Here is a 22,643-nt window from a genome sequence, read left to right on the forward strand (position 1 = left end):
GGCCTGCAGCCTGTGTCACCTGGAGAGACCCAGCCAGACACACGTGAGGGTTCTGCCGCCCACCGCGCTGCAGAGGCCCTGGGAGCCTGGGGACTGGGGCAGTGTCCTCATCCCACCCCTAGCTCTGAGCTCAGATGCTGCACGGGGGTGGGGACTCAGGTCCTTCCTGGAGAACGTGCCTACACAGGAGGGTGAGGGGAAGAAGGGCCAGATCTGGGCGGCGCCTGGAGCCCAGGGCGTCTGGTCACTGCCTCACCTGAGTAGCTCTCCCAGAGCAGGTCCTGCACTCCATGAAGTTGGAACTTTGTTTTTTCCAAGCTGGTGTATTATTTCAAGTGGGTTTGCAGTGTGGTGTAGGCAAAAACTTGGTGTAGGCTTCCCGCACACACTTGGGACCTCGGGTCGGTGGTGACCCTGGGTGTTGGTCCGAGGCCCCGAGGAGGGATGCAGCTGCTCAGGGGCCCTGGGGGTCCAGGCGCATGTCTCCTTCTCAGGGCACAGCCCAGGCATCTGTGCTCCCCTCCTGGCCCGCGTGTCCTGCACTACCAGTTCCCCCGGGGGAGCCCTGAGCTCTTTAATCCAGGGAGAGTAACTCCTTCAACTTCTGCAGGCAGGAAGGTGGGACACTCTGCGCAAATGTGGAAAATGTGTTTTTGTTTTTGTTTTTTTCTCTTCTTCATTCCTCGGGGATACAGCCCCCCTGAGGGCAACTGGCAGGTCTTTGTTGGTGACTGTGTGGGGTTGCATTTGGGGGCCGATGGGCTGATGGGAATGGCATCTGGTGCCCCCAGCAGTCCCTGCTTTGCATCCCACCACCTCTGCCCCGGGCTGCCCCTCTGTCACCAGCCCCACCCTCCCCAGCACACTCCAGGCAGGCCAGCCTTTTCAGCGCACTTCCTGGCCACATCTGCTGGCCAGACACCTGACCCCTCACCGCCACCCATGTCTTTACTCAGCTGTGCTCCTGTGAGCTGCTTCTGCCCCAGGCAAGTTGACACATCCCCCTCCTTCTGCATCTGCTGCATCCTGAACCTGAACCCACCTCGGCTACAAACAAGACACCTGGCACAGTGTGCTGGGGCTTCAGAGGAGACCCGGTGGGCAGTTTCCAAACCAAGACCATGTATCCAGAGGGTGGCTGTCCAGCGAGTGTGGGGGGGTGTCAAAAGGAGGGTCGTCAGATCCGGTGGGAATGTGGGTGGGAGAGGGGAGGGTGGGGAAGAGGGACAGGGGGTGGGGTCCCGAGGACAGGAACGGGGTGTGTGCGCGCGGAGGCTCAGGGCGGGCGTGCTGAATCACGTCTGCATCCGGGAGCGCCTGGCAGCCGCCGGGCCGGTTCCCCGTCGTCGTTGTCATCGCTGTGTGGTCCCCGCCGTGTTTTCACAGGTTTAATTAAGTCTCCCCAGGACCTTGGACTTGGCAAGTGCTCTTCAGAATGACCTGGCAGGTTTTCCCCAGTGGATGCCTCCCTGATTAAAAGGAAAATTGAAAATCTTCACACCTCCTGCCTCATAACGAGGACGGTGAGCCCGGAAACTTTCAGCCTTCCTCAGACAGCCTTTCAGGGTGTGGGCCCTGCAGCCAGTCAGAGACTCAGAGACTTGGGGGGGGGGGTCTTGGTGCGGATGGGAGATGAGATGAGTGTCTGTCTCCCTTGATCAGAAACCCCCAGACCCCCCCCCCCCCGCCGCCGCCCCACCTGGAACACTGGGCTTCACATCTGGGCAGCTCGGGCTGCCCCGAGGCTGAGGGTCACCGCTGCAAAGGCAGTTTGGGGTGGCTCCTGACCACCCCGCCCTGAGCCCTGTAGCTCCCGCTCTTGGTGAGCGCAGGCCCTGAGCTGCTCCTGCACCAGAGAGGACGGAGCAGGTAATGGCCACGGCCTCCGAGGTCAGGCTTGAAGGACCCCCCCGTCTGCCGTCTCACCCTCCTGAGCGCTAAGGGTGGTTTTCTAAGGAAGCCGCCTGCCCTGCCGTCGGCTGCCCGGTGGGGGGAACCAGGGGATGACTCCGGCAGATGGCCCGCGAGGACCCGGGTGCTGGCAACAACCACCCGAGGGATCGTGAAAGTGGGTCATCGCCCAGCTGTGCCTTCAGGTAAGACCTCAGCCACCTCGCAGTGTGACTGCAGCCTCACAAGGGACCCCAGGCCAGAGGCACCCACTGAGGTGCATCCAGAGTCGGGGCCCAAGGAAGCACAGCTAGTGCTGCTTGTTGTTCGCAGCTGTGGGTTTGGGGGCACTGTGTCGGTCTGAGACCTTGGGACAGGGAAGGGTGTCAGGGAGCCCCTCCCCCAGCTTCCGGGGGCTTCTGCCTCTAAGAGCCGCACAGACAGCCCTGACCTGGGAGAGCACCCCAGCTCTCACACAGCCTGGGGAGCAAGCCCGAGCGCAGAGCCCACACCCCGGCCACCTCCCGCCCCAGGGAGGATCCACGGGCAGGGCTCTGTGTGAGCCCCGGGCACACGCCCCGGAGGCCAGGCTGGGCTGGGGGTCGCAGGAAATCTCACCTCCAGACTGGGGTCCCGGGCCGATCAATGCATCTGAGGATCCTCCTCTGGGTGTGGGGTCTACTTCTGGCGGGAGGGGGGCTGGGAGAATGCGGGGAGGCAGAGGAGGCAGGAGCATCTGCCTGTGACCCTGCGTGACGGGGCCCTGGCCAAAGGTGTAGGGACTGGGCCGAGCTCGCCCCAGGACACAAGGAAACCCTCCGGGCACCAGGCCAGCTGCAGACAACGGCTCCAACAGGGTCCACAGTGAGGACTCCAGAACCTGGAGCCAGGCGGCGGGGCTCCAGCCCCTGGGAAGCACGGCTCACCTGCCGTGGAGCCAGGTGAGTGCTGACGTGGCCTGGCCAGAAGGTACCCAGTGCCCTGCTCGCTGCTCAGACACCCCGCCGGACCCTGGTATCTGCCCCGCACACGGCCCCCCATCAGCCCCGCTTCCTGCATCTTTCCCCCGGGACTCTTTGCCCTTCGACCAGCTGCATGGGGAGTGAACCAAAGTCAAGCCACCTTGAGCCCTGCCCAGCTCGTGCATCCTACCTGCCCTCAAGTGCAGAGGGACCATGGGATGGCACTTCAAGCTGAGCATGTGGCTCCAGAACAGAGATGACAAACTGCTTCTCCGACTTCTCCCTGGAGAGTTCATGTTTTCTGACTGATTTGAAAGAATTCTTTCCATGATGGCTCCAGGACAAGCCTCTCATGCCTCATGCCCCAAAGTGACACCTGCTGCAGGCGACACCACCTGCCGAGGGTGGGCTGGGCTCTGACCTCTGCCTGGAAACTGCCGCCCAGCACCTGCGTGTGGTTCCGCGTCACCCCAGTGGCAACTGCAAACCTTTGAAACCCGTGTGTCAGTTATTCTCTCTGATACTAGTGAGAGGAACAAGATGTAGGAATCCTTTTGGCAAAGCAGTGACGCCTATTGCGTGAGACCTGGAGACAGGACCTGAGAACTTCTGATCCATGGATATAATGACGAGTCGGTCACCCCACCTGCTACCCCCAAGACCCTCTCTCAGCCCCCGAGGTCAGGGTGCTCGTGTGGTCAGCCGTACATGGTGGCTTCAGGGACCTTTTTGTGGTCACCAAGTGGTTCTAGACTGCTGGCGACCCGGGTGGACACTCATGCACTTACCCGGCCACCTGCAGAGCCCTGAATGTGTGAGGACACAGGGGACATAGGTGGCTGCCTTCTCCCCGGGACCTTACGTGGGGCAGGGATGTGGGAGCCCCCTGGGACCTCTGTTATAAGGGCACTAATCTCACTCAAGAGGGCTCCACCCTCATGACCTCGTGACCTCGGGAGACCCCACCTCCTAACACCATTGCATTGAGGAGCAGTTTTGAGCGTGAGAATTCCGGGGACATGAACCTTCAGTTTCCGTGTATGTTGAAGTTGCCACGTGTCTTGGGCGGGGGTCTCCACAGCAGAGCCTGAGATGGGTGTTCCTGTGATTCCGAGGAGGTGGGGGAGAGGGAAGCAGGAGAGACAGAAGCCAGGGCTGAGCAGGAGGGGTCTTGGCGGCGTCAGCCCCTCCCCACTCCCGCAGGCATCTCCTTCCTGCCAGTTCGTCCCCGGCCCCGGTCAGGCCCAGTGAGGTGGCCTCTGCTTGGCCGCTGGGGGGTGGGGGGTGGGGGGCTGCAGCCAGGAGGTCGGGAAAGGGGACCGGAGCTGAGGACCCCAGTAGCTGCTTCAGTTACAATCCCTGCTGCCTTGAGAGGACACCCCCCGGGGGCCTGCTCTCCTGAGCGGTGGCTGCTCAGGTATTTGGCCCGTTTTCCGCTGGGCCATCTGCCTCTGCTGCCGATTTGAGCTTTTTGTGTCCTTTGCCATTACACGTGTCGCCCTCGGTCCTCCCTGCTTTGGGTTATTAGACTTTTCGCCTGTAGAACGGGTGGGTCTTCTTTCTTTCTTTCTTTCTTTCTTTTTTCTTTCTTTTTTTCGTCTTTTGTTTTTCTAGGGCCGCACCTGCGGCACATGAAGGTTCCCAGGCTAGGGGTTGAATCAGAGCTGTAGCTGCCGGCCTACACCACAGCCACAGCAACACGGGATCCAAGCCACGTCTGCGACCTACACCACAGCTCACAGCAACGCTGGATCCTTAACCCTCGGAGCGAGGCCAGGGATCGAACCCACCACCTCATGGTTCCTAGTCGGATTCGTTTCCGCTGCACCGCGATGGGAAGTCCATGGGTCTTGTTACCTGAAATCAAGGAGGAGATTTGGAACAAGGCATCTCCTGCTGCCCCCGTGTCTGCACACACAGCCCTTCCACCAGCACAGTCACTCAGATGTGAGGAAATCTGATTAAAATAAGAAGGGAAAAAACCATTTTTCACAATGCTTTTGGCTGGAAAGTCATAGTTAAAGTAATTCAGTGTGCTGCAGATTTAATTAAGATCGGATGGCTCGGACTGGAAAAGGTATTAGCATTCCGCATTTGGCCTCCTGGAAACTCACTGAATGTGACAGCTAAAGTTTAGGGGATTCAGAATGAATCTTTTTGTGGGCTAGGCTTTCATGTGGCTATTAATTTGACAGATTTCAGAAGTGCGCTGCCTTCCCTCTGATTTTCTGCTCTAACAACATCTTGGAGGCAGGAACCTGCCACCACACAGCACTATGGCCCAGAGCTTCTCCGGAGAGCTGGGGGGCTGGGCTGGCCCCCCAGCCGGGCTCGGGCTCCTGGGGTCTCTGCTCTGTGCCCCACAGCCCTTAGGCCAAGCTCACGCCACCAGAGTCCTGCCCAGGTGGGGGCCACAGCTGGCCACAGAGAGGACACAGCCTGGCCCCCCGCAAGCTCACCAGCCCGAGTTCTCGCTACAATATACGCTGGAAAGGCCCATGCCTGTCTGCTCTTGTTCCGGGTGTGCAGCTTTTCCTGATCACGGCCTTTGCCCGTGAGGGAACATGGCCGTGAACCAGCACTGGCCTTGGAGAACCCCTCTCTCACTTCTAAGCCAGGCAGCCTTTGCCCAATGGTAGAGCAGTGCTTCTCAACCATTGGTGGCAACTGGAGACATCTCTGCTTGTCTCAACTGGGAGGAGAGTGTTTGGCATCCAGTGGGCAGGGGCCAGGGTGCACAGGACAGCCCCCCAGCCAAGAGCAGTCCTCGGGAACCCCACCGGTCCCGGCGGGGAAGCCCCTCCACAGCGGCCACAGCCGCCCAGACCCCAGGAACATCCTGCCCCAGCTGTCTCCCTGGTCTCAGGTCACAGGCCTCTGCGACGTGTTCCTGGAAACAGCAGGGCTTTCTGCGCTCCCCCCGCCCACCCGCCAGCACCCCTGGCCCCCTGACTGTGATGGACGGATAAGGAGGATGGACCAGTGACGTGCTGAGAACGTGGGGGCTCCTGCCACGCCCCGGGTCTCGGTCCCACGGAGGGGAGCTGGCTCAGACCAGCCAGCCCTGGGGCCACATTCCAGGGACGCTGGTGGCTTCCCTGAGAGCAGAGGGCGGGCACTGTAACCAGAGGACCCCGACCCTGAGTGTGCGGACCGTGCGAGGCCAGGCCTCTTCCCCCAGAACCCACCCCACCTTCTTTCACTCTCCCGTCTGCTGTGACCACGTAAGCCGCAGCCACATAACCTAAGCAACGGCGTTAATTAAGCTCCATTGATCGCCCGAGGCCTTGTCTCAACTCGCATCATATTTCAGTCTGTACTTACCACTCAGGATGGTACTTGCTGCTGGTTTTTAATAATACAACATACAACCCAGAGTTTATGGGGAAGGATGTCTTCCTTTCCTAGTTCTCGCAAGAAGTTTTATCACCTAAAGCTGTGGCAGGGGGTTTATTTTACTTTTTTGGCCACGCCCACGGCACGTCAAAGTTCCCAGGCCAGGGATCAAGCCCGCGCCACAGCAGTGACCCGAACCACTGCAGGGACAATGCTGGACCCTTAACCCACTGCACCACCAGGGAACTCCAGTGGCGGGGTTTTAAAGTGTGTCTACACCTCCTCTCTGACGAGCCTCCTCCCCTGGTGTGGGGGCTGCCCTGGTTCACACCCAAGAAAGTGTCCGGAGGCGAAGGGGTGCCCTGGCCGGAGGGCCGTGCGAGCCCCCCAGCTGCCCTCTCCCCCTCCCTCCCTCTCCCCTCCCTCCCTCTCTCCTTCCCTCCTCTCCCTCTCTGTCTCTCACCTCTTGTCCTGGCAGGAGCCAGCTGCCCCCTTGTGCCCCTGGAAAGGCCCGCCTGGTGAGGAGCCCAGGGAGATCTCTGGCGACAGCCCAGGAGGCCCGCAGGCAGCCACGTGAGGAGTGGGAGGCGGGTCCCCCGATGGCCCTAGCTGACACGGCACCACAGCCTCCTCGTGGGACGGTGATGCAGGAGCACCCGCGAGCTGCCCCCAGACCCTGGCCACAGACGCTGAGATAATGCATGCCTGTTGTTTTAAGCTGCCAAGTTGGGGTTGATTTGTTACCAGCCATTGATAACTAAGGCAGCTGTCAAATTTCCCCACGTGCCTTTGGAACAGCTATGAAACACCGCTGTTTTCTCTTTTCCTATTCGCATAGGGACGTGTTGCCCCGTCTCCCGGCCTGAGAGCTGTTTGGTCCCTGGGTGAGCTTCACGTCCATCCTGGTTAGCCTCCATCCTGTCATCGCCTGCTGGCCACGTGGGTCCTCCCAGGGCCCGCAGGGAGCGGGGAGGCGAGGCCCACCCTCTCGCCAAGAGCGGGCCTGTCCCTGCGGGAGGGTAGCCTCGCAGGCCCAGGGAAAGGGCAGGAACCGGGCAGACGTGGCCTCCGGCCGAGCCGGCCGCCCTGGCCCAGCCTCGCCCTCCCAGCCTGCTCCCGGCCGCCCCCCAGCCTGATGGCAGATGCGGCCTCCACACTCACGCCGTCGGGTGTCCAGCGCCGCACCCTGTGAAGCACACGCCACGCGGGCCCATCCTGCTTCCCAGGCCGCGCCCCGCCCACCGAGGGATGTCACGGCTGAGGTCACGCCACGCCCCCCGCCCCCCGGCCGTGACCGCGTCCCCGCGCCTCGGGCCACGTGCTGACCCCGCTGCTCTCCCGCCGCGGGGCTTTGGGCGCTCGTGGCCTTGGTTGTCTCTGCGCCTCCGTGTCTCCAACCTCCACCCCCGGGCAGACCCCTCCTCGGGACCCCGACAGCGGGGACGCGCGGGTTCCCGGGGGGGGGGGGTGGCGCTGGCCCTCGGGCGCCGCCGCCACCACCGCCCGGCCCCCCAGGCATTCCCTCCACTTGGCTTTTGCGCGGTGCCCGATTTTGTCTGCTTTTTTCCTCCGCGTGCGGACGGCGCCTCCCCAGAGCCGCGCGGGAAAGGGGCCGGGCGCGGTTTTACTTCATCCCCGGCGGCGTGGTCCCACCGCGTAGCCCCAAGTTCTGCTCGATTTTTGCAATTTCTCCTTCTTAACTCATCATTCTACATTGTTTGTATTTTACATTAGAATCTTCCCCCATCTCGCTGTGTCTCTTGCACCTTCTGTATGATGCCTTTTGCTTTACTGAATTTAAAATGCAGTCATTTCCGTGCCTTTAAAATCACTTCCTGGGGGAGCTCCCTAGCAGTCTCGTCTTTCACCACTGCCACCTGGGGTTCAATCCCTAGTCTGGGAACTGAGATCCCATATGGAGCCACTGCCTACCTCAGCCAAAAAAAGGGGGGGAAATAAAGAAAAAAATACTTTCTGCCTTGTCACGCTAAGAAAAGTCGCCCCCTTACGATTCCACAACATAACATTACTTTTATGAATTTTTTAAAATATATAAACCTCTCATCTATCTGAAATTAATTTTTGTGAGGTAGCAGACATTTTTTTACTTTTTTAGCCCTAAAATACTGCCAATACACATATGGAAACATTCTCATCTGCTAATAATTTTAAAACTCAAGTTGAAGTGATGGGCAGGCATTTCCTTGGCCGAGTGACAGAGGCGGTGCCACCCAGCGCTGACAAGGTGAGAGGCCCCACACGCCGCTACGCTCTGGATGGAAATACGACCTGACAGCGCCCATCGCGCTTCAATTTATGCGTGTTTTTGACCCAGCAGCGCCACTTCCAAAAATTCATCTCCAGAAACACTCACACCAGAATACAAAGATGCTCATTGCTGCATTATTTTTGATTCTAAATGACTAAAACCAAGCCAAGTGTCCATCAAAATGAAGTCGGTTAAATGAACCACTGCACTTCCGTAATTTAACGCGGCTCTTGAAATAGATGGAAATAGATGAGATGTATGTGTGTCTGCATATATATTTTATGTCTCGTATGATGCAAAAGCGTCACATTTTATAGGGTCCAAACCTGCAGATGTAGTTTATGGGGTACATGAGGTGCGCCTCTACTTACATCAGTGTGAGAATTGTCTCCGGTGCCTCCGCGCCAACACTGAGACAGTAGTGCTGATAACGTAAGTCCACTCTTTAAACATTATGTCTTCACATGGTCAGTGCAGGGTTTGGAAGGAAATACACCAATCTCTTCTCTGTGGCTGGTGAGATTTCCAGTGATTTTTTTTGTCTGCTTTTTTCTTTATACTCTGATGAATTTGTGACTTTTTAACAATTGTGATGAGCAAGGTTCTTTTTTTTTTTTTTTTTTGATAAAAGCAACACAGGTTTCTGAAAGGAGCTATTAAATTATAAGCCAGAGTAACAAGAGAGGCGACAGACACCAATTAAGGCGGTTTTTTCCTCCTCGGAGGGGAGCAGCGTCCTGGTGGCGGGAGACACGCAGCCTGTGTCCCCTGGCCTCTCCAGAGTGGGCTGGCCTCGGTCCTTCTGTGCCTCGGGACTGCTGCCGTGACCCTGGACGGCTGAGAACAGGAGGCTGGGGGTGGAGTGCCCTGGGGGAGAGCCATGCACAGACCCCTGGTGAGGAGGGATCGAGGGACAGGCGTGGTCATAGGGCGCAGGAAGGATACCAGGGCGTGGGGGTGCAGAGTGGGCCCAGGGGTGGGGCGTGGCCAGAGAATAAAGCCAGGAGTGCAGCAGGTGGCAGACCAGGGCAGGGGCCGTCCAAGAATTCCCTGGGGGCCTCCTGCCCAGCTTGGGCACCTGATACTCACCCAGCCCTCACCCTGGGCAGGGCCGTGGGGGGTGGGGGCACAGACACCCCCCCCCCTCGCTGGGCTGATGTGACCTTCGGCGGCTGCAGGTGGGGAACGTCCACCTGCGGGCAGAGCGGGCCTCGAGCGAGGGGCTCTTCTACGCCTGGCAGACAGTACCGAGGGTCCAGGACAGCCGTCGGCTTCTGGCTCACACGTGGTCCTTGAGAAGCTGAGGGCTGAAAGGAACTGTTGGAGCGAGGGGTGCGGAGAGGAGGTGAGAGCCCGAGAAACATGCCAGGCATCTCGTTAATCACCCCGTGCACTGCTATTAATTACACAACAACTAAATCGGCCGTGACGCGAGCAGAAACTTCATTTGGCACGTTGGCTGGTTCCCCGCTAAGGAGCTGCCTTAGTCTGAACAAGGGCCAGGATTTTCCTGCCCTTTGTCCGTCCCGTCCCGGCCCGTCGCTTCGGCTCTGCCTGCGCTGCGGCATCCTCACAGCGCCAGGGCTCCCTCGTCCCGAGGAGTCAGACCGAAACCTGCCTCTTCAAAGTCCAGCCACACCTGGAGATCCTAGGATATCAAGGGACCAAATCCACGCTGCCGACCAGAAGGGACAGAAACGAGCCTCCGCGGGAGCCATGGCCCCGTCCCTTGACCTGGAGGACCTCACCTCGCAAGGTGCCTCCAGGAGGCATCCGGAGGCGGCCGTCTCCAGGGCGCCGTCCTGTCCAGGCCACGCTAACCTGGGGCTCCTGGAATCAGAGGCCTCAGAGCTCCTGTGAGTGGGCCCAGGGCCAGCCCCCAGCCCCAGCCCCCCAGCCCCCCCTCGGGCTCCGGGGGAGAGATGGCGGGGGACTGTCCGCTGCAGGTGGGGTCACCCTCGCCCACCTTTGGCGGTTTGATGCTTAGAAGCCAGAGCTCCCTTTGTGCCCAGCCGGCTCCGTAGAAGGTCACTGGGTCAGCGTTAATGGAACTTGCCCTGAATAATTAAGTGGCAGCTGGGCAGATGCCATGCAGGTTTTGAGCGCCTTCGGTCTTTTGGATTCAGGCGTGGCCAGGCCCTTCATGCCCAGGACCCAGCCCCTGGGCCTCCGTCTGCCAGTTCTGCCTCACAGCGGAGCGGACCAGGAAGCCGTCCTCCAGGCCTCTGGGCCCGGCCCCCATCCTCAGCTCCCTGAGCAAGCCCACCCGAACGGCACTGCCAGGGCGCCTGTGTGGTGACAGGTCCTGTCTCCATCTGTGCCCAGACCTGCCTCTGAACCAGGCACGCCAGGCGCCAGCACGTCCTGGTGGGGTCGGCTTCCTACAGACCCCTCAACACACAAACTAGCAGAGCCCCTCCCTCCGCCTTCCCCAGGTGGGCAGGGGACCCCCAGCCTCCCAGCTGCCCAGCTGTGGAGGTCCCCAACCACCAGCCTCTGGCCTCGTGGTGGCCAGTCCCAGCTCCCGTCAGTCTGCCGTCGCCCCCTCCTCACCCTTCCCACAGCTGCCCTCCGCCCCGGCTCTGACCTCGTGGCAGCCAGAAAGTTTTCTAGAAATGCCATCATGCACTTGTTCTGCTCACTGCTGCCCAGGGCCTCCCATTACCTCGGCTAGAACAAGGTCCCCTTGGCATGAGGTATCATTCTGGCCCTACCCGTGTGCCCCGAGGCCCCTCCTGACTCCTACCCCTCTCCCCCCACCGGCGTGGTGACCTGAGGGGGAGGTGGGGGCTGCAGGGTTACAGGACAGCCAGCCCCTCCAGCAATGTGGGGGGGGGAGTCCTTGCTCCACTCTCCGTGGTGGACACTGCCGTCAGAGGGTGTTCAAAAGCCGAGGTGGCCTCCCCGCCGAAGGAGGGTGTGTCCTGCCTCAGAGCAGCGCATCTCAGCTGTGCCTGCGGGGATGTGGCCTGGGGCCGGTGTGTTCTCTGGAGCTGCTGTGCGTGGCTGGGGCTGGGGGTGGGCGTGGGGGGGGATGGAAGGAGGGAGGAGGGAGAGAGGGAGGCGGGGCCAGGGAGGGCGGACCCCTGGGGCTCAGCCAGGGTCAACCTCCACCTTCATCTGAGCACCTCTGGCTCCGCAAACCCAAAGGGGACTCCAGGCTGTGACTGAGCCGGTGGTCATCACCAGGGTGGAACCGGGGCAGAGTCCGAGGCGGAGTCTCCCGCGTACCCACGCACGTCTGTGGTGGGCCCGCAGCGGCTCAGACGCACCAGTCATCGTTCTGAACAAGGACAGTTCCCACCCAGGGGGACCTTGCTGGTGGCCCTTAAATCCCAAATGTCCACCTGTTTAGGAGTAAATCTACCGTCCACGAGGAGGCCCTCCCTCGCATCAGGGAAGCGAATGTGCCACTGCGGTCGTCGCCAAACAGCAGGCAAAGCCAACCACACTTTCCGACGAGAGAGAGGGCAGCCCGGATGGTGACGTCAGGTTACTGTGCCCGGAAAGAGAAGGAGAAGCATATTAAACAGGAGAAGAGGTCACCTTATCGTGACCAAGAATACATCCGCTTCAGCGCGTCACAAACTAAGTACAGCACATTAATGGCGTTAATCTATAGAAACAGCTGGAAGCGATGCAAAGAAAAGCCCGCAGACATCCAATAGGAGGGAGGTTTCCCTGCGTCTTTAACGGAGCAAGCAGATTTTAAAATGATTAGGAATTGGGAACTTGGGCGTGGTAAAATTCATGAGAAATCAGCATCTTGTGTTAAGTGTCTATCCTGCATACAGAAAATCACTCATTTAAAGCACCCGGGAAATAGTCACAAAAATAGATCCTGTGTTACCCCAGGGGTGTCTAAACATTTTCGGCCATGCACCCCGTCAATAAAAACCTTTCAACCAGGCGCCCCAGTATACAGTTGCCTCTAATTTGTTTCTGAATTAGACTTCTTAATGTGTGATATAAAAATCTAACTCATCCTGTCCATTACAAGACACACAAAAGCAGACGCTGGGCAAAGCTGTGATAACCGTGTCGAGAAGCAGAAGCTCCCGTATGTCCTCCCTCCTGTGGATTGGCCTGTGCGCCACCTGGGACAGCTTGGAGGTTTCTGCACAGACAGAACCTCAACAGACCCTCCCCCGGAACCAGTAATGATAAAGCCCACATACCTTGATCCCCGCATAAAAACAAAACAAACAAAAACAACAAGCTGGAAGTCACAGCAAAATTAGACCAATCAACAAAACAATAGCAAAGCCTGAAAAAAAAAAAAAAAACACTTCCAAATGTTTAAATGTTCTCTCGCTCAATACTAGGTCAAAAAGAATGGCAGTCACAGAAGGCTGGAGACCATGGATTAGGAAAGGACCACCAAGAAGCCCTCAGAGACGGAGCTGACGCAGCGGTGGGCGTTTAACACATCCTGTTATGCACACATCTGTGGACAAAAGGAATAATCCAAATAAATAAATCAAACTTCCGACCCAAAGAGTTAGACAAAGAGTAGAAACAGGAACTAAGAAAACTGAAAGCTGAAGTTATACAATCAGAAAATAAGGAATTAGAGACATGCATTAGAATTGATAACTAGGAGGTCCCGTCGTGGTGCAGTGGTTAACGAATCCAACTAGGAACCACGAGGTTGCGGGTATGGTCCCTGGCCTCGCTCGGTGGGTTAAGGATCCAGCGTTGCCATGAGCTGTGGTGTAGGTCGCAGACATGGCTTGGATCCTGCGTTGCTGTGGCTGTGGTGTAGGCCGGTGCTACAGCTCCGATTAGACCCCTAGCCTGGGACCTCCATGTGCCGCAGGAAGTGACCCTAGAAAAAGCAAAAAGACAAAAAAAAAAAAAAGAATTGATAACTAGACCTAGGCGCTCACTCTTTGAAAAAATTAGTAAAATACATAAACCACTTTTTTGCATATCCAGCATAACACCCTGCTAAAAGCCATTAGGCGCATTGCAGAAAAACTGTAGACTTTTCATATAACCATCATACACAAAATATTAGGCAGCAGAATTTATGGGTGAATTGAAAAACACACACCTGTGTTATTCACTCTGAGAATGCAAGGTTGGTTCAATGCTAAGAAATCTATTAATTTCCCACATTAATAGATAAAAGGAGAAAAGCGTGGGTTTGTTGCAGCACTCCGTACAATAGTGAAAAACTGGACGTGAACCAAATACCCATCAAAGCAGAGTGGATGAATAAATCATAGGCCACCTCACAAAGGCCAGCTATGTAGCCATCTACAAGGATTCGATAAATCTGTATGCCCTGTATGGAGAGAACTGCAACATGAATTATTAAGTAAAAATAGAAAGCAGAAAAGCCGTAGGAGTATATTAATATATTAATACATGAAGCATAAATATGGACAAAACACTTTCTGTATTTATATATAAATGTGGTGTATAATTTATATATAAGTTCTGTATGTATAATTCACAACCAATTGTTACATAATATGAGATGTAATTTACATGCATAATTTATGCATACATATATATGTTTATGTTCCAGGCATCCACAGCCTGGAACTGCAAAAGAAAGCAACGCTTATTGCTGTACCCAAATTGCGATCGACCCCCCTGCCCCCTCCACCCGTGGCAGGATGCCTGGCCTGGCCAGCGCTCCTCCCTCCTTCTCTGAGCCATCCCAGCCGCCCAGCCAGTGTGTGGATCAAGCTCCTAGGGTTCCCGCCCCTCTGTTCCCTGGCCTCTGAGCAGGGCATGCAAGACAGTGGGGGCCGAAATCTGCTTTTGTCCGTCAGGTGGCCTGCAGTCCCTGCACCTGCCAGAAGGGCTGCCTGCAGGGCGCCCCCTGGAGGTGGCAGCTCAGCACTGCTGCAGTCAGGAGCCAGGCTTCTCCATCCTGCACCCCAAGTTGCAGCTGCCTTGGACAGCGTCCCACGGACAGGGCAGCCCACACCCAGCTCTGGGGCTACTCAAGACTCAGCCCGCGTCCTCGGGGCCCAGAGGAAGGAGGAAGCTTATCTACTGGTTGAAAGATATTTGTGGGGCCCCTAAGTTGCTGTGTCCCCCTGGGCCGGCATCCCCGTGTGTGAGCTGGGCTACTCCTGCCACCCTGAAGCTCCTGACAGACCCCACAGAGCCAAGGAATCACAAGCTGGCTCACAATAGAAAGGCCTCCCGCTGCTTAAGGGTCCCTTCCATTTCCCTCCCAAAAGGAATCAGCTGTGGGGGACCAGCTGTCGGCGACATCAGCAACCTTCCGGGAAACGTCCTTCTGCAGCCCTCCAGCCCCCGCCCCTGGACACATGGCCCAGGAGACCGGGCCTGCTCCAGCAGAGCGTGGAGGCTGCTGGTGGCCTTCTGCATGGCAGAGGGTTCCAGGACAGGCACACCGTGCGGTCCGGGAGGGCCTGTGGGTCTGGCGTTCAGAGAAAGGAGAGGCGGGTGGATCGAGGGGCCCAGCAGGGGTCCCGGAGGATGTTCGCCCTAGAGGAAGGGGTGAGTCCTGGGAAGGGGACCGTGGACGCCCCACCCGGATGCCCAGCTCTTGTCGGCATTTCCAGGTACTGTTCTTCCAGGAGTGGCGCCTCGAGCCAGCGCCTGATCCCTGCCCAGCAAGGTGCTCAGCAGGTCTCTTCTGCCCTCTTTGCCCGACCCTGCCCCTCCTCTACCTGTGCAGGCGCTCCATCCTCGCCCGGCCAGCTCAGAGGGACCCGCTCGTCCCCCACAGTGCCTGGCTCCAGCTGGCTCCCTGGGCACAGCTGCGGGAAAACTGCTCCACACACTGGGCATTGCACGGCGGGCAGGTGCAGGAACGCTCCACGGCCCTTCCTCCTGGAGACTCCAGAGCCCCGCAGACCCCACCATCCTGCCACCCCAGCCCCAGGCTGAGGACTAAACACGCAGCTGGACGGGCTGTGGCTCTGGGCGGTGAGGCAACTGACCAGGGCCAGGGAGCAGTGGGGAGCGAGCAGACCCAGCCCGAGGCCAGCAGGTGGAAAACACCACTTAAGAATCATAACACACGCACGAAAGCCTGAAATCCGTCACTGGCCCTTGTGCTCCCAGAAGGCTGAGCATCACTCAGAATATCACCCCTCTTCACTGGACTTGCTCCCTGACAAGCACGGGGTGACAAGCTTCCAGGCGCTAGAGAGCCGTCTGACACACGCCCTACCTCCCCACCACGTGGGTGGGGGCGGTCACGGCTCAGCCCCGTGTCCCCTGGGTCCCCCCACTCGTTCCATCACGATGCCTGCTCCCAGAACGGGGTGCTCGCGTGTGAACACACATTTCTCTTTCACGTGAGGCCAAGCACCCTGATTCCTACTTCCTGTCTCTACTTCACGCCATCCCAGTGGTGCTCGGCCAAGGCGGTGATCCAGGCGGCTGCCCCTTGTTCCCAGGGACCTGCTACCTGGGCTTCAGGAGGCCAAGGTCCCTGCCGCCTCCCAGCACAGCCCATGGCTGGTGTCCCCGTTCAGCAGAATCGTGCTGTCCCCGGCCAGCCACCCCTCCACACACCCGGGCCCCCCCTTCAGGAGGAGGGTCACGGGGGCAATGTTATGGGTGGGGTCCCCGGGGGTGAGGGCGGGAAGTGCAGGGATGTACCCAGTGGGGGCGGGGGGACGGTCGCCTCTCCGCTGAGGACTCAAGGTGGCCACAGCGCGGGCTGTCAGTGGCCAGGCCCTGTGACGGGGGCCATGAGGGAACCGCCCTGCTGGGGACACTGTGCCCCTCACGGTGATGCCACAGAGGGGTGGGGGGCGCTCGGAAACACACACATGCCCTCCTCAGGTTGGGGGGCTGTGGCCAGCTGGGTCTTCTCTAATTACAGAGGGAGCCAGTGTCCTGCTCCCTCTGGGAGGCAAGGCCCGAGGGAAGACTGCGGGGGCGGGGGGTGGAGAGAGGGGGGCCGTGTCGGGGAAGGGTGGGGCAGAGGGGCTCCAGGGCCAGGCACGTATGTTCTCAGGGGGGAGGGCGAGTTGGCAGCCTAGAGGTTCAGGGGAGCCCCGGCCGACGGAAAGGCAGAGGCCGGGGGTCGGGCAGAAGAGGACGTGGAGAGGCAAGATGCTGGGAGGCTGGGGTGTCCGGCCGAGATGGAGGCTCCAGATGACAGCCCCACCCGGCAAGGACAGGGCCCAGGTGGGGCGGGGACCAGGAGGAGGCCAGGGGACAGCTCTGCCCTGCGGTCCACGTCCAGCTACAAACAGGAGGTCTGAAGGGACGGGTGTCCTGGGCGTGGCCCCGAGGGCCTGCAGGGCCGGACGGCGGCCACAAGCAGCTTCCACGCTGTAGCCTCGCTCCATGCTGCCCTGCCAGGGACAGACACCCTGTCGCCACGCCCTGCTCCTGCGGGCTCCAGGTCCCAGCCCCAGGACGGTGGCTGTGGTGGCTATCTCCAGTGGGTCCCTCAGCAAAGAGGCAAGTGGCTTTCTCTCCAGGAGCCAACCGGGCTTCTCTGGGCCCCACCCACCCTTGCAGAGCCACCCCAACCACAAGGCTGGCTTTGTCTGTTCAGCTCTCTCCAGCTGCCACGACTGCGTGTCTCGGGCTGGGGCTTAAACACAGACACTTAAGTCTCATGCCCAGGAGGCTGGACGCCCAGGCTCGGGGTGCCTGCAAATTCAGCTCCTGGCTTGCAGACAGCTGCCTTCTCACCACGTCCTCACGAGGTGGAGACAGAGAGAGGACGAGACAGAAGTTCTCATAAGGACACTAATCCTGTCACGCCTCTCCCATGGCCTCATCTAACCACAGTCACCTCTCAAAAGCCACTCCTGCAAATACCGTCATTCTTGGGACGCAGCCTTGGTGCATGAACACATTCAGGCCACATGATTTCCTGGCCATCTCTGGGACTCTCAGCCTGGAGGCCAGACACCCTGAGCCCCTGCTGGCTGAGGCCCTTCACCAGAGAGGCTGGGTCACCTCCGCCAGGACGCCGCCCTGCCCTTCACGCGATCAGCACTGTCCCCTGGCAGGAGCCTGGAGCAGCTGCCCTGGGTGAGGAGCTCTGAAGGACAGGCAGGGAGGGCCCAGCACAGCAGGCCGGGGACAGCCAGGACGTCGGTGCAGCCTGACTCGTCTGGACGGCCGCCCACGCATCAGGGGTTTGCTCCTCCTGTCACGAGACGGTGCGGACGAGGGCAGGGTCCTGGCCGCAGCTCCTCACAACCCGACTCTGCGGCTGGGGGCGGCTATTCCTGGACAGACTCGGGCGGCTCAGGACCTCAGAAAGGGGTCAGAATTCCCACGAGGCGTCATCACCGTCTGAAGAGCCCGCTAGATGTTGAGAACACAGGAGATGCTGCAGGACAGCGTATGATCCTGGAAATAAAAGAGACTTCAGAGGAGAGATGCCAGCAGCCCCTGTGCAGGGCCGACCATCGTGGGAGGGGCAGGAAGGCTTCAGGGAGACCCCCCTGCCCCCACTGCTGAGCTGGACCAGGCAGTGGAAGAGGGGCCAGGAACTCCTGTCCTGCTGCCTCCCACCCGCAGGCCGACCTCAGGGGAGGAGCACACCAGACCCTCCTCCTTTTCGCACAGCCGATCGGCCCCAGGGCTGCGGGGGCCAGGAGGGGTGGGGCTGTGCCCAGAAGGGTGCCCCCAGCGCAGCCATCCTGGCCTATGGGGAGGGGAGGAGCGCGGGCGAGGGGGAGGGGAGGCACTGGGTCTGTCCAGAAAGGGAGAACACCAGCTTGTTTGTCACCTTCCTACCCGCCCCGGTGACACCCCCATAGAGCCGTGGGTGGCACGGGTCTGCTGAGTCCTTGGGGGGCCCCCAGGACTGTGGGGTTTGGATTGCAGGTGATGGGTGCTGGCCAAGGCCCTGAAAGACGTCCCCAGGAAAAGGGCTCATGACTTTGCCTTGTTCCAGAGCCAGAGCTAAGAAGGATCCCAGCCTGTTTTTACCAGCCCAGGGCTACCAGGAGTGCTGAGTGGAGGCAGCATTTTCAGAACTGGAATTGATTGGTGATGCCCTGGGTTGATGAGTGATGTCTGGCACAGGCACAGGCTGCAGGGCGGAGAGGCATTCGTGTTCTCTGCCCGGGTCTTTCTGAGGCTGCAGCTTGGTGAGGTCTCTGAGATCCCAGCATTGCCGGCGTGGTGGGGAGCACAGGTGCTATGATCTTTCATCTGAGGGCAAGGGCCCCAGCAGGACGCTAAATCGCATTGGCCGTCTGTGTGGTTCCTGGCATAGCTGTGCTTCCAGACCCTCTGCGTGCTCACCTCTACCCTGTTCTGTCAAAAATCTGTACCTTTGAAAGGTTTGTGGTTCGTTTCACTTCCCAGCGTCTTCAGGTGGACATCGACGTTGAGTCTGGGGCTCCAGACCAAAGCCGCACGGTCAAGATAACCAGCAGTTTCCTCTACGACACAAATACTGAGGTGCGAGAAGAAGCACAGGCTCTTCCGGGACCCCAGCCCAGGTAGGAATGTTTGCACTGGCTTTTCCTCTCTGTCCTGCTTCTGAGCCCCGGTGACATTAACCCACCAGCCCGAGGCTACATCCAGCTCCGCGGGCTGGGAACCCAGGGAGAAGGGAGAAAAATGGAATAAATCCCTACCCCAACAAAACACACAAATTAGGGCAGACGTTCTTTAGGTTTGGTTTTTTTTGTTTTGTTTTGTTTTTGTCTTTTTGCCATTTGTTGGGCCGCTCCCACGGCATATGGAGGTTCCCAGGCTAGGGGTCCAATCAGAGCTGTAGCCACCGGCCTATGCCAGAGCCACAGCAACACAGGATCCGAGCTGCATCTGCGACCCACACCACAGCTCACGGCAACGCCGGATCCTTAACCCACTGAGCAAGGCCAGGGATCGAACCCACAACCTCATGGTTCCTAGTCGGATTCGTTAACCACTGCACCACAACAGGAACTCCTGTTTTTTTTTTTTTAATCCTAGAAAAGTGAAACAGTGTTGCCAGGCAGACCTGGGCTCCAGGGAAAGTGCCCTCGCTTCCAGGTGAGTCTGCATGCACCCAGCCTTGTGGCTTCTGGTCTCAGCGGGGTGGGGGGAGGTGGGGCGTGGTTTGGAGCCAGACAGCCTGGTTCAAAGGCCTTTTTTCACCCTACGATAACCACAAAATGTCCAATCCTCTCTGAGTCTGTTTCTTTCCCATAAAATAGGAAGGACTTTCATTCATTCTTTCTTTCAATGACTGAACTTGGCCGAGGTGTGACTGTTAAGCTGATTGAATGAGAAGTAGGTACCTCTCAGAGCGCCCTGCCCCCTCCTCCTCCTTCCACCTGCCTTTGCCCTAGAACTTTCTGCCTCTGCCAGGAAGTCTGGTCTCCCTGAAAGGCATTCCAGAGAAGGTCAGGTGGCCAGGCCTCCGGCGTCCCTTTGCACACCAAGTCTAAGAGATTCCCAACTCCTTCTGGCCAAGGCCGCTTTCTTCATGCACCCCTGGCAGCCCAGAGACCCATTCCTCTTTTCCTTAAACTGAATCCACATTTGGGTTGAATGTCTAAGGAAAAAAAAATGGTATTTTTCAGGATTTCTTTCTTAATTCTAGAAGAACCGTATCAGCGTGATTTTATGGAAAGATAGCCACAGGCCAGTGCCATTTTGCGTCCGGGCTGAACCACCTGCCATCACTGGTTCTGATGAGAGTGTGGGAAGCAGGACTAGCTCTGTGTGGACAGCCAGGGCCAGGCCCCGATACCCACCCCCAGGGAGAGCCACAGGGGGCCAGGGCCAGGCCTCGGTTTCTCAAACTAGCCCACCCCCGCCCCCGCCCTCTGCCCAGTGGGGGTGAAATGAAGAAATGAAGGCAGAAGCCCGTGTTACCTCCTCACCCAGCTGCCCATCGGCCCTGGCAACCTGCCCTTTGCCTGGATGTGGGTAAAACGATTATGTTTTCCCTCTTTAGCAGGTGTATCGCTAACCACAACCGCATAACTCGCTAGCTTACCGAGTGTTCAGTTAGGTGGGTTTTGGTCCATTCGCAGACGTGCGCCAGCAGCACCGCAGTCAACTTCAGGACATTTTCATGACCTCGGAAGAAACCTGCGCCTTCCAGCTGTCACCACCCATTCCCCGGTCCCCACCCAACCCTAAGAAATGGCCAGTCTGTTTTGTGCCCACAGATTTCCCTGTCCTGAACGTTTCGTACAAAGGACGTCCCAGAGCGTGTGTCCGCTGCGCCGGGGCTTCCTTCGCTGCGGGCGTTTTTCAGGCTCGTGCCCTTTGTAGCGGGAATCAGTACTTTACTCCTTGCTTATGGCCCAACACACTCCCTTGTGGGGGTGACCACAGTGGTTGCCTGCTCCTCGGTCGACGGCATTTGGCTTTTCCTACCTTTCGGCTGTTGTGCATGGGGCCCCGTAAATACACAGGAACAGGTTTTCACGGGGACGTCTGTCTGCCTTGCTCGTGGGCCGGTACCGGAGGCGAGCGTCTGGGTCACGTGGTAACCGCGGCGAGTGTTTCCGGAGCTCTCAGCGACCTGCCCGCTGGGTGCGGGTTTACGCCCCTGCCCGCGGGCCTGTCTGACCTTTGGTTCTACCACCCTAGCGGATGGGAAGCGGAAAACTGGTTTCCCCAGGGACCTCTCCCCGCAGCGGCCCAGGTCACACACAGTGACCTGCGGCCACTGGACCTCGGAGGGGCCCCAGCCATCCTTGACTTCCGGACCGACCTCTCCCGCCTGGACCACGGTCTGCGGTCCCCTCCCCGCGTTCTCACAAGAGGAGGAAGAGGCCGTGTTCAGGGCGGGGGCCCCTCCTTCGGGCAGTTTTCCTTCTGGGTGGCTCTCTCCCTGTGCCTCCCAGGCGGTCAGGATAAAAGTCCACCTGGGGACCTGACATCCTCGCGACATGGCCTTCATGGGCCCCTCCGGTGTCACACCACATGTATCTCCACGGATGTCCTGCTCTGTCACACCGGCCTCTGAGCCTTTGCACCCTCTGTTCCCTCTGCCTGTTGTGCTCCTCCACCTTGGCTGGCTGGGTCCTTCCCGTCCGTACAGCTCAGCACCTCCTCCGTGGGGACCTCCCAGACCCCTCCTCAGTGGTCCCGCAGCACCGCAGCTTTGGCCATGTGTTTGTCTGCTCTGCAGACATAGCTCAGCACATGGTAGGTGTTCAATAAATGTTTGCTAAATAAATAAGTAAATGAAGAATAAATAAATCTGTAAAACGGGGACTCGGTGTTTACTGAGTTTCTGCTGTGTGGGCGACATCGTGAAATTATTACGAGAGGAGGGCAAGATCCTGGGGGGCTGTCTGGAGCGCCTTCCAGAGCATGTGTGTATCCTGGCTGCGTCTCGGCTATTGAGGATGGTGTCCCTGGCACCCCACTTTGGGATGGGCACGCAGTAGGACCTCAGTAAACACAGTCAACAACGTGGAAGATGGATGGTCCCCTGCTTTGCCTCTGCACGTAACCCTGGGGAATAACTGGACTCCTTCAAAGGAGGGAAATGAAAATATGGATGATTTGTCGTTCTCATTTTATTGAACATTTTAAGAAGTAAAATCATTCAGCGGTATACGAAGTAAAAGTCAGCAATCTCCTCCCTGCCTCCCATCCTCTCCAGAGAAAAACAAACTTTATTCGTGTGGCTTATCCGTCCTCACCTTTCTCTGTGCTCATAAAAAAGGTACGCTCGCATCTCCCTGCACAGGCGTTGCTTTTTATCAACACAGAATGACTCTGAACACGTGAGCCGGCCCCTTACCATACAAGCACTTTCAAAATGTTAAAATGCTCTACACATCTGAGGGGTTATTACCTTTCCAAGTGTGGAGCTCCCCCTATTTCCATGAGCAATACCTGCCTGCAACATTCAAAAATAAATGAGCACTTCGGTTCCCAAATGGAAGGAAGGACATTTGCTTGCTATGAGTTAGCATCACCCTCTACCACCGCTCAGAAAAGTCATGAATAAACATCGAACCGTGACTGCAAGTGCTTTCCTGCCAACTCGGAATCGGATGCTGTTCAAGGCATGGTCATGTGTTCCCAACTGAGATTCCTAAGAAGACCTTAAAAGTTAGCACCGTGTGCTCCTGCAGGGCTTGTTGAGGGGGGCTGGGGAGCGGGGCCCCGAGTGAGGGCTGGGTCCCGCTGGCACTGCCATCAATGCCTGGAAAAGCCTGCCTCTGTTGAACCACAGTGGCTCTGAGGTCCGCTTGCCTCTGGCAGCCGGGACCGTCTGTGGGGGACTTACACCCCATGGTGCTCCC

The 22,643-nt window shown here is 58.4% G+C and overlaps 1 protein-coding gene across 1 annotated transcript; it reads left to right on the plus strand.

Annotated features, from left to right (window-relative positions):
• Nucleotides 18,485–21,592, plus strand: LOC106506442. Its single transcript, XM_021075831.1, has 3 exons — nt 18,485–18,878; nt 19,357–19,416; nt 20,406–21,592. Exon 3 carries the CDS (start codon nt 20,447–20,449, stop codon nt 21,347–21,349), a length of 903 nt encoding a protein of 300 aa, XP_020931490.1. The 5' UTR covers nt 18,485–18,878; nt 19,357–19,416; nt 20,406–20,446; the 3' UTR covers nt 21,350–21,592.

Source organism: Sus scrofa, chromosome 15, assembly GCF_000003025.6.
Source record: "Sus scrofa isolate TJ Tabasco breed Duroc chromosome 15, Sscrofa11.1, whole genome shotgun sequence".
Lineage (NCBI taxonomy): Eukaryota > Metazoa > Chordata > Mammalia > Artiodactyla > Suidae > Sus > Sus scrofa.

Coding starts and splice junctions, on each gene's coding strand:
- LOC106506442 (XM_021075831.1), top strand. CDS start 20,447: ATGACCTCGGAAGAAACCTGCGCCTTCCAGCTGTCACCACCCATTCCC.